Raw genomic sequence first — 10,953 nt, 5'->3', positions numbered from 1 at the left:
ACTCACTCTGTAGCCCAGGCTGGCCTCGAACTCAGAAATCCGCCTGCCTCTGCCTCCCAAGTGCTGGGATTAAAGGCGTGCGCCACCATGCCCGGCCTGTTAGTAAGTTTCTTACGTTTGCCTTTTGCCATCTGTTAATCTCTGGAGTTAGTTGTTATAGTTGTCTCTGGTTAGAGATTGTTCCTCTCTTGATTCTGTTAGCTTCTATCAGCAGACCTGGGATACTAGCTCTCTCCTCTGAGTTTCAGTGGTCAGAGCACTCTCTGCAGGCAAGCTCTCCTCTTACAGGGAAGGTTCACAGATATGTGGCATTCAGACCTCCCTTCCGGTAGAAGAAGAAGGCTCGAAACAGGACCTGTCCCAGAAGCTGTGTTGCTTTGACCTGTGACAGAAGCTGTCCTCTATGGACCTTGACGGTGTCTGCCGAACCCTCATCCAAGGTGACCCAGTGCTTTCGCAGACCTGAAGGGACTTGTGACTCTAGTTAGGCCTGGTTTCCTGCTTTTCTAATGCTGTCTCAGGTCCGGCGGGGATTGGATTGGAACAGAAGTTGTGTTCCACTCACTGGTGGTCCTAAGATAGCGTGGAGAGTCCTCTAGGGGACCTTGGGTGTGTCCACCGACTCCGTGCCCAAGGTGACCTGGTGCTGGTGCTGACCAGAAGGCGACAAAATATTCTAAATGCTTTGACCAATGTGATTTACCTGCACTTAATCTAGATTTGATGTGACAAAGAGAAATGTAGACTGTACATGTCGCCTGCAGCAGACTCTCTGGGGGTACTTATTAGATATTATAAGATGTCTGGCCTTGCTTGACTTACTTCAAGATATTTGAGATAATGAAAGAGGGCTACATACATGGGATCCTGTATTTTATATATGCCCTCAGGGTAATTTTTATGAGCTGCTGTTAAGTCACTGCTATCATTGAACTCTCACTCCTCAGGGCTATCAGGGCTATGCTCTTTGGGTTTATAGTTTCAGAAATTTTAATCCATGGTTGTTTGACCATATTGCTGTAGGCCTATGGTGATATATATATATATATATATATATATATATATATATATATATCCACATACACATACAATCTTCTCTTCCTATATATATAGTGGAAGAGAAGATTGCTCACATCATGGTGGGCTAGAAGTCACTGGAAGAAGCCAGCATTCCATCATCCTTGATGGCACATGCAGACTCTCCCTCCCGATAGGGTCCTCTTTACAAACTTTCCATCCTCTCCCAGGCTGGAAATCATGATGCTGACATATGGGCCTTTGAGGGCATGCTCCAGATCCAAACTATAGAAACTGTGAGTGATAACTAGTGAGAAGTGTCCAAATTTTATTAAGAACTCCAATGCAAATTTTCTTTTACCCTTTTCTCTCCCTTACCACACAAAAGTAATTCACTGTGCTTCTGCAGCTTTATGGGAGGCTGAAATAGCAAGAGAGGTTAGCCCTTTCTCCTTCTCTACACTGGTAATTTATTTCTGCAAGTTAAATTGTTCCCCAAGATTTGTTATCACACAGTAGATACTACAGAAACATCCTACACATCATCCCACCCCAATAAAGAACAAGTAGTTTCAGTAACTCAAAACAAAAAAGAGCAGGACACCTGAAGCTATCAAAGAGTCAAGGAAGACATGGCACTCAAGCATTTTCTCTGGTAAAAGAACAGTAGATTCTTAAGCAGCAGATGACATACAGGAAGGCACTTTGACAAAGATGAAGATGTAGAATATAACATGATAATCAAGAAGAGAGAAATGTGGTTTTAAAATAACAGCATGTTCTAAGACACAGGGAGACTAAAGCATGTGCCGCCCGGGTGGGGAGGGGAGGGGTCTGAGTATCCTCCTTCTGTAGTTATCTGTCTAAGCATGCATACATACAGAAGACACAATCATCAAGAAAAAGACATGCTTCTACTGATTATGAACACATATGAAATGTGTGATTCAGTCTCTTTTCTGGAAAGGTTTCTAAGAACATTCAGAAACATTTAATGACTATGTAAATTGGATAACATGAACCCTTCAAGAACATTTCCCTGATAGTAAAAGCCACAAGCTATTGCTCTTTCATAGTGTGCTATTTAAGATGCTTCTAATCTGTACTTGTGCATCTTTTCCTGAAGTGATTATCTGTGTCAGATTATCTGTGTTGCTCCCCATCTGGCAGAGCAACTCAGTAGGACAGTACATGTTTATCATGCATGAATCTACAAGTTCAATCCTCACCATGGCAAAAACAGAAGAAAATCAGAACATGATTCCCACTGTTTAGCACTGGGAAAAAGTCTTCCTGTGCCAGAGAAAAGACAGCTTGTTCTCCAATAATGCAAGGAATGTGCTTGCAGTGTGCCTGGCAGGGCTAGCCACAAGTTGTGGTCAGAGGTTCAGCAATATTTTGAATGTAAATGAGATGAAGCTCCCCATTTTAAAAATTCAGAACTCTAAGGATCTGGCAGATCTGTCACACATGGAGGACTGAGGACATCCTCAAGAAGACTTGCCTTGCTGAAGGAAAGCACAGTTTTGTGCACTCCAGAAGCAGAGCCGGGAGAGTAATGCAGAGCCAGGAGAGTAATCGCTAATATCAGAGTTCTCCCCATAGTTGTAATACAAAGTATGGCATATAGTTAAGTCAGACTTTGGGAAGCTTAAATTTATGTGATAGGATATTATAATTCCCCAAACTGAGAGTATTTTAAGTCATTTCGTTGCTAGAAAATAACTTGCAAAGACAACTTTATAGTGGTCTACTTGTGCACAACTGGGGGGTGGGGGGAGGGTGTGCAGCAACACGGGTCAGTAGCAAATAATTGTGCTAAGTGAAAGAAGCCAAACAAAATGAATACGCACAGCATTATAACGTGATTTTATAACATTATTGAAACTGCAAATTCAACTCTAGTGAAAGAAGAAATGTTAGCAGTTGCCTAGTGAGGCCAAGAGTTAGGGGGACTGGGAATAACTGGGGAAAGGAAACTACAAAGAATGGCTAGGAGGTTATATATATATATATTTTTTCAGGCGCCAGTAGTAGGGGACGACAGCGTCGATACATACATACATACAAACATGCAAACATCCATATATGCATATGTGTACATATGTATATATATATATATAATTTTTGTAAACATATATTACATGGATATATATGCTTATACAGACATAAATTGCGTATTTAGATGCATGCGTAAATAGATTGCGTATTTACAGCTCCATGCCAATAAATCTTTAAAGAGAACATAACCTGAATCATGTTCTTGCATGCATTCTTATCCTTCTTGTTCCTCCCATTATATGGCACTGGCTTGGAAAAAGCACAGTGTTGGCCAGATTTATTTATATTACCAGTATGGTAACATGTCTGGCAAAACTAAGCAAACATTAGATAGTAACACATGAAAAGAAGTTATTTTGTTAACTAGTATGAGAGCTACAACAAGACATCATAGTAGGGCAGTGAGGTGACTCCATCAGTAAGGGCAGCACGGGCACCAGCTACAAGGTGACAACCAGACTCTGAGTCCCAGGACCCACATATTAGAAGGAGAGAACTAACTTCCATGAATAATCCTCAGACTTCCACACACGAGCCTTAGCATGTTTACACCCACAGGATACAGCTCACTTCTCCAAATATGCACATTAATAAATCTAATAAAATGCCAATTTCCTAGTAGGCTTCCTGATGATTTTTATTTTCTTGTATATCTTGGTGCCCAATCTAAACCATTCAGAAGGGACACTGAGTACCCTAGGAATGTTAAACCTAAGCATTCTATACCCAGTTTGAGTTTCAGAGAGTGGACTGTCATTTGCATGGTGGGATTTGGGACTGACATCATTAGGCGCCTAACAGGATTCAGGCAGTCCGCTGAGGTCATTCTTCAAGGTCACTCCGTGGTAAGGTCACATTGAAAAGTCAATCCGCGTGGTCACTCCATGGGGTTGCTTGTTGAGGTCACTTAGCTGAGGCATTCCAATCTGTGGAAATACACTTTTCACCCTCTCTGATGTTTTCACCATTTTTTCTCTCACCTCTAGCTAGAAGACGAAATCACAACATTACGACAAGTTTTGTCAGCAAAAGAAAGACATCTGGTTGAGATCAAACAGAAACTCGGCATGAATCTGATGAATGAGTTAAAGCAGAACTTCAGCAGGAGCTGGCACGACATGCAGACCACGACTGCGTGAGTATCTTCCAGAACTTGAGTTAAGTTAGGGAGTTTTCAGTCCCGCCCCGCTTCCGCTTCCGGGTTTCCTCTTTGGCTTCTCCTACAAGGTTGATTTGGTGCTTCTAGCATGAAGACGATATTTTCTTTAGGAGCAAGGTAAAGAAGTATGAGTGATTATTAAATATATTGTGTGTAAAGTAAACTATAAAAGAACTTCCTTCAATAAACCGTTGTTGATCAAGACTCTTAATTCCAGGAGCTAAGGATGGATGTAGCTCAGCTGGTGCTTGCCTAGATACGGGAAATTCTGGGCTCAGTCGCTAACGCTGCATGAGGGTGTGCTGGGCGTTCTTTCCCTTCTAACACTGGAGAAGTAGAGATAGGAGGATCAGAAATTCAAGGGCATCCTCAGCTATAAACCAATTTAGACACCAGCCTGAGAAACACCAGACTTTGCCACAAAAACCAACCAAACAACTCAATTTAGACTACTTTTATTGTTGTTTCATTTTTAGATTTTATTATAAAAATTTTGCAAAAGATAATTATACTGAAATTAACCTGATCCAAAGTCTATATATCGCAGTTACCTTCTACACAGCTTGAATAGTCATTTGAAAAAGATGCTGTGTACACTGGATTTTATTCTTTCACTATCAAATATATTTTTATTCACATATCCACCACCAAACCCCAAAATTCTGTGACAGAGTTAGGACTACCAAAACAAGTAGCTTTATATCATCTTTCATAATTGTGTCCATTATCCAAATTCAGTTCCTCTGTATCCTCTAACGTTCAGCCTTTCTTGTTCGTCTTTCTACATGTTATGTCCCCCCCCCAACACACACACACATTTATTTGGGGGTAGATTTTGTATAAGAGGGGAATATGAAATATTTTTATTTCAGACATTGTGTGACCTCACTTAATACTACACACTAAGTCCATCCATTTTTCTGAAAATTTTCTGATTACATTTTCTTTAGAGTTAACTAGATAGTATTCCATTAGTTCATGGGTGTGTATTAGATTTTCATTATCCATTTATCTGTTGATGAATAATTAGCTTGATTCCAACTCATTGCTATAGTGAATAAAGCAGCAATAAACCCAGGGTGCAAATATCTCTGTGATAGGTAGTGGGGTTCTCTGGATATGAAATAGCTGGGTCATATGTAGGTTCTATTTTTTTTTCTTCATTATTTTTTTAATTAGGTATTTTCTTCATTTACATTTCCAATGCTACCCCAAAAGCTCCCCAAACCTTCCCCCCACCTTCCATACCCCCCACTCCCTGTTCTATTTTTAATATTTGGAAAATATCAAAACAGATTTTCACAATGGTGCATTAATTTGCACCCCACCAATAGTGAATAAATATTCTTATCTTTCCACACCTTTTCCAACATTTGTTGTCAGATTTGTTGATGTTAGCCATTCTGACTGGAGGGAATTGGTAGCTCATTATCTTCTGGGAATGGGCAGAAGGTTCCCAAGAAATCAGGAGCTGCCTCTTTGCACACTTGTTACCATTCTGTCTGATCCTATAACCGTGGTGTTTGCTAATTATCATGGGATGGTAAGACCAGGTGACTTGGCATTGGGATGGGACTTCTTGATATTTAAACTATTTTTCTTGTTAGGTGATCTTATATGAGAAAAGGTTTTTACCTAAGAGATTTTTCTTCTTTTTTGTGTATTGAGTATTAGTAAATGATACGCAATCACAGGGACTTCCTGTCCAAAACCTTAACTTTAACCCCAAGTTCAACCACTGAGACTCTTTGTCTTTGACTTATACATTTCTTGCCTGCTCCATTCAGTGAAATATAAAGATCCTGTCTTCATCTATGTCTGATACCTGTGGGAATCAGTCAGTAATCTGAGCTTCTGATTTTGCCTTTTGGTGACCAGTACCACTGAGTTGCCCTGATAGTGTATGTCTGAACAACTTCCCTCTGGGGTATAGGAAGGATTGTTTCATCTGGCCTCCATAATCATTTCAGGGATTAGATAACCAAATATGGACAGAGTACTTTTGTGGCTGAAGATGGGGAGAAAGAAGAGGAGGGAATAGTTGTGTACCGTGTGTCCATAGAGTCAAGCTGTGATGGGGACAGCAAGAGGGAGAGGCATATGTATCTTGAATGTGGAATTACAGCAGGTAGGTTGTAGGAGAAGTGTTCTAGCCTAGTCATATGGGAAAGAATGGGTAGTCTCTGTTTCTTGAGTTTGAAGAAGAAATTGGTGTAGCCAAGCAGTCTACTTGGTGTATAAAATGAATAGCACAGATTCAATGCCTGGGGTTATGGAGTTTACAATATAATCAGAGAGATAAGAGTTTTGTTTGTTTTTTCATGAATAATAAATACAGAGCACTGTGGGGATGTAAATTGGGATAGGAGTTTTGCCTGGGGATAATACCCCTCTAGGGACAAAGCAGGGTTTCCAAGGAGTCCCCAAATGTAATCAGTCTGAGAGAGACGGGTAGTGACTCTTGAGAGTGACACACACTGGTTATGGTTCAGCAGGAACTATAGGTTCTACCCCCTAGGGAGAACATCTAGTTAGTGTGTTTGCTCAGTTAATAGAGTTACCTTCCTTCTGCAGGGAATAGAGAGCTGTCAAAGGGTCCTAACCAGTCATTTATCTAACAAGTGCTAATGATTGTCTACTGTTAGGCATATATTACCTAGAGGCTAATCTAGACTCTAGGATAATAGGATTGGCATGGTGCTTACTTTTAATTCAGTGTTGAAAGGGGAAAAGAAAATTGAGCAAGGAACAAGTAATGAAGTAAGCAAGCAAGGAGCTGCCCCGGGAGGAATTACCAGGATGGGCTATGACAAAGCCAGCATCGGGTGATTTGCCAGTGAGCAACAGAGGAGAGGGTGGAAGCTGCTGGGATGGAGTCCCAGTCAAGAAAATCTTGCTTGAGACCCTGATTTCAGCTGAGACTTGGAAGACTGGAAATGTCCAGTGTTAAATGCTCTAGGGAAGAACTTTCAGGGTGAGAAAACGTTGATACAAAGACTCTGAGGCAGGAGCTAGCTTTTCAGTTTTAGTGAGTCCAAAAATGTCTCTTAAAAAGTCTAGACAGTATGTCTGTAGTGTATTGAGACTAGAGTGAGAGTTTAATGCCAAGGGCTTTAGATGCTACTGGAAGATTTGGAACAGGAAATGACCTGAGTTGATGTACATGTATGGATCATTAACATTAGATTATGTAGTAGATCGTGGAGGGGTAAGGGTGTTAGGATAAAGTGATGGAAAGGTACCTTTGTCGGTCACACCATGCAACAGACCTAGAGTAGGAAGTTTATTGAGGGAAGGGGGAGAACTAAAGGGTGTCTTGGAGTAGCTAGAGGGAAAGAGAGAGCAAACATGACAAAGAAAAGAGGAGGGCGAGGGAGGGTGGGAACACATGAGCAAGACTGAGGTGACCCAGGCCTTTTATGTGCCTCACCTGGCAATGGCAGTTGATGACACAAACTGCTGCTGCTGAGTCACTGAAGGGCAGGTTGGCAGAGTGCATAATTTACACAATGGGTGGGAGTTGGAAAATCATTTCTGAGACTATTGCAAGAGAGAGACATGGAGCAGGGGAAGGATCTGGAGGTGAGTCTGACAAGAAGTCCCAATGGTTTGGAGGTAAATGCGGAGGGAAGCAGTGATCAAATGAGACCCTCTTGTATGCTTGGATTACACAATACCCATTCCACTTGCCTCAATGTCAGGAGAACATTTCTCTCATGGGCTGCAGATATGTCAGCTTGGATTCTGTGTACACAGAGAAAGAGACCATGTCAGTACAGGGTGATATGGAGTGAGGATTTAATAAGTTAAATATTGTAGGGAGATGATGTCCAATGCTTTGTTGGCCTGTGGTAACTCTATGCTATCATTAGGAAAACTGAGACACAGAGGTAGATCTGACACTCAATGAATGACCCATTTTGAAATTTTTGAACTACCCCATAAGTAAATTTCAGACAGAGAGGATAACTTGACAAAAGTTAAAGCCAGAGATGTGTGCGTGCATACATGAGTGTGCGTGTGTGTGTGTGTGTGTGTGTGTGTGTGTGTATTTAGTCATTTGCTCATGGGTATCATTGTTAGACTGGCCTTGGAGATTATATGATAAGTCCAATGTCTGTGGTTTCACTAACCTTTAAGAATGAAGATGAACTCCTCTTAGTAGAGAAGAGCCAACCTTATTAGAGCCTCTCCTTACCAGTGAAGAGCAAACAGTTTATCAGCTGTATAATTTTAGGAGAAAGTCTTCGACTAACCCTATTTCCTTGGCTGCTGATAGTTGAGGAGGGAGCTTATAATATGTTGGGAATAAAAAAAATATTTCTCCCTGAATTAATTAAATACCAGTCTTAGGCATTCATGACTCCCATCCTACCACACATTCTGTTGGACACAAATGTGGAGACTAGAGAATGTGATGAGCTGTAGCAAGTTAGCTGCGAAAAATTAGACTTCAAAGCACTGCAAAGGGTTTCAGCTCTCAGAGAACAAGTGTGATGCCCAGAGGTGATACTTTGCATAATGATTAGGCAATCACGACCTATTTAATTTGATTAATAATGAAAAGAAAAATCCATGTATGCTAATGAAATATCTTGGCATGTTTTCCTCAGCAATGGGATTCAAATTGCTATAAGACCCAAGTGAGTAAGAATAATAACATAATGGATGCAGATCATCTCCTTTATAGAAATAGTTCAGGAATACAGAAGCAGGACAAGGGGTTATCTGTGTATATGTATGAGGGAGGGGGCAGTGGCAGGGGTAGTTCTTCTCATTCTTTCCCATTTTGTTTATATCTAGATTTCTTTTATTGTCTTTTAGGGTCAAGGAGGCAGGGTACATGTAGGTGGCTTAGAGCCGGTAAACCTGTTTATTTATTCAATGTTCTGCTTTGTGAACCCATGAAATTCTCCCACCAATCAACCTCTGTGCATTGTACCAAAGGCCTAATGGTAGGTCCATAGAAGGTAGGAGGTTTTCAAAAGGAATTCTAACTCCTCCATGTTTCTTTTGAAAAGCACAGGAACTAAGCTACACAGAGAGAATTCAGCTTAACCTGCAGCATTTCAGAGACTCACAGTGCCTGAAAAGTGAGGTTCAGTTTAGGACTTAGTTACTCTTTGCTGTTGGGCTTGATTTTTTTGGGTCGCCATGGTCTGAATGATAATTATCTCTTTGTGAGGAGCGCTTTGTAGATCTGCTGCATTCAGATGTATCAATGAAGATTAAAAACCTTATTTTAAAAGTTGTGCATGCCGAATCTCCCTTGGAGTTAGTTCTCTTTATCTTCAGGGTGCTATTGATTACACAAACCTGGAAGTAGATTCTTTTCTTCCAGACAGAAGTGATAAATTAATATTTTAATAACACACTGAGGATGTCTTGAAAGAAAATTATCTTAAATAGTTTTGTAAGTCCTTGGTGAGATGTTAAAAAAACAGTCATTAAGGGAATGAAGTGTTTTACATCTCTTCTTAGGAGACATATGGCCATGCTGTGAAATATCTTGTAAGAAAAGTTGATGTTGTAGTCCTTTCTTCTAGTTATATGTAGAAAATGCTTAAGTCCAAATCACATACTGTTTTTTCCTTTTTATTATTAGCACTGCCTTTTAAAATCATAAATCATGTGATCTATATGAATTACCAAGGGAATCTATGTAAAAAGCCAGTAGAATTCTTTGTATTTGTCTTGGAGAAGATCTTCAAAAGGATCTACAGAGGATGCCCTGTGTACCGGCAAAACAGCTCAGCTGGCTGTTAAGTGCTTAACATTTCAGCAGAGCTTACTTGGTTTAAGATCAAGTTCAACAGGACTCCACATAAAATTACAGGGGGTGGACAATGTACAACATGAGGTACCCTTCATGTAGACTATGCTGTAAGTGGTGCTCCTTAGAGCTTCTAAGTACCCTGAGTTCAATGACCTATTTCTCATAGGCCCTTGGTTGCTATGGTGTTGGTAATCACTTCCCACATATAACTCCTTCTCACTGCCTACACCTGGAGATCTTTTTTTGGTTATTGACTCTAGGCACCATGTAAATGACTACTAACTATTCTTAAGAAACAGTTTTCCTAATGAAGAGATAGAAAACAAAACACACACACATGCATATACACACACATCTTAGAATCGTGTGTGTGTGCACGCACATATACACATGTGTGCATTTGTGTGCATAATTGCTTGTGTACATGTTTACACTTGTATGTGGAGGTCAGAAGACCTCAGGCGGTGTTCCTCAGGCCCTATTCACCTTTATTTTGAGACAGAATTTCCTGCACATCTTAAAATTCTTAAAATATGATCTTATTTTCTCTACATGAAACTGGTGCTATAAAAAGCTGGCCCAACTCATCTTGGTGTCATCTCCAAGGTGAAAGGACATTATGGGGGAAGGGAGTCACCAACTCTGTCATCATGGAGCCACCACACTCTTCCATCCCACCATTCATCATGTGTAATCTGAAGGACTCGGTTCTAATGGCCTTCAGATTTAACATTAAGGGCTCAAGGCCCAAAATTCAATTCTCAGCACTACACATGAGCACAAGGAAAGAAAAACAAATAATAAAAAGAACAAAATGGAGTTACCAGTTATTTCTCAGAAATAATGAGTCATGGAATCTTTAATACTGCATTGAGCCAAGTATAGGCTGCACTGTGACTTCGAAATTAAAAGTGGAAATAAATGATATGCATATTTCATT

General features: G+C 40.4%; 1 protein-coding gene across 6 annotated transcripts in view; it reads left to right on the top strand.

The window, feature by feature from the left end:
• Tpd52l1 (TPD52 like 1) overlaps positions 1-10,953 on the top strand; it is a 102,402-nt gene that overhangs the window by 72,527 nt on the left and 18,922 nt on the right. For all 6 annotated transcript variants that reach the window (XM_029482820.1, XM_021174186.2, XM_029482818.1 and 3 more), the window contains exon 3: positions 4,065-4,213. In XM_029482820.1, the coding sequence (XP_029338680.1) occupies positions 4,065-4,213 (149 nt within the window). The remainder of the gene's footprint in view (positions 1-4,064; positions 4,214-10,953) is intronic.

Source organism: Mus caroli, chromosome 10 (assembly GCF_900094665.2).
Source record: "Mus caroli chromosome 10, CAROLI_EIJ_v1.1, whole genome shotgun sequence".
Classification (NCBI taxonomy): domain Eukaryota; kingdom Metazoa; phylum Chordata; class Mammalia; order Rodentia; family Muridae; genus Mus; species Mus caroli.
Note: the sequence above shows the minus strand (reverse complement) of the source record. Positions and strands in the feature narration are given on the sequence as shown.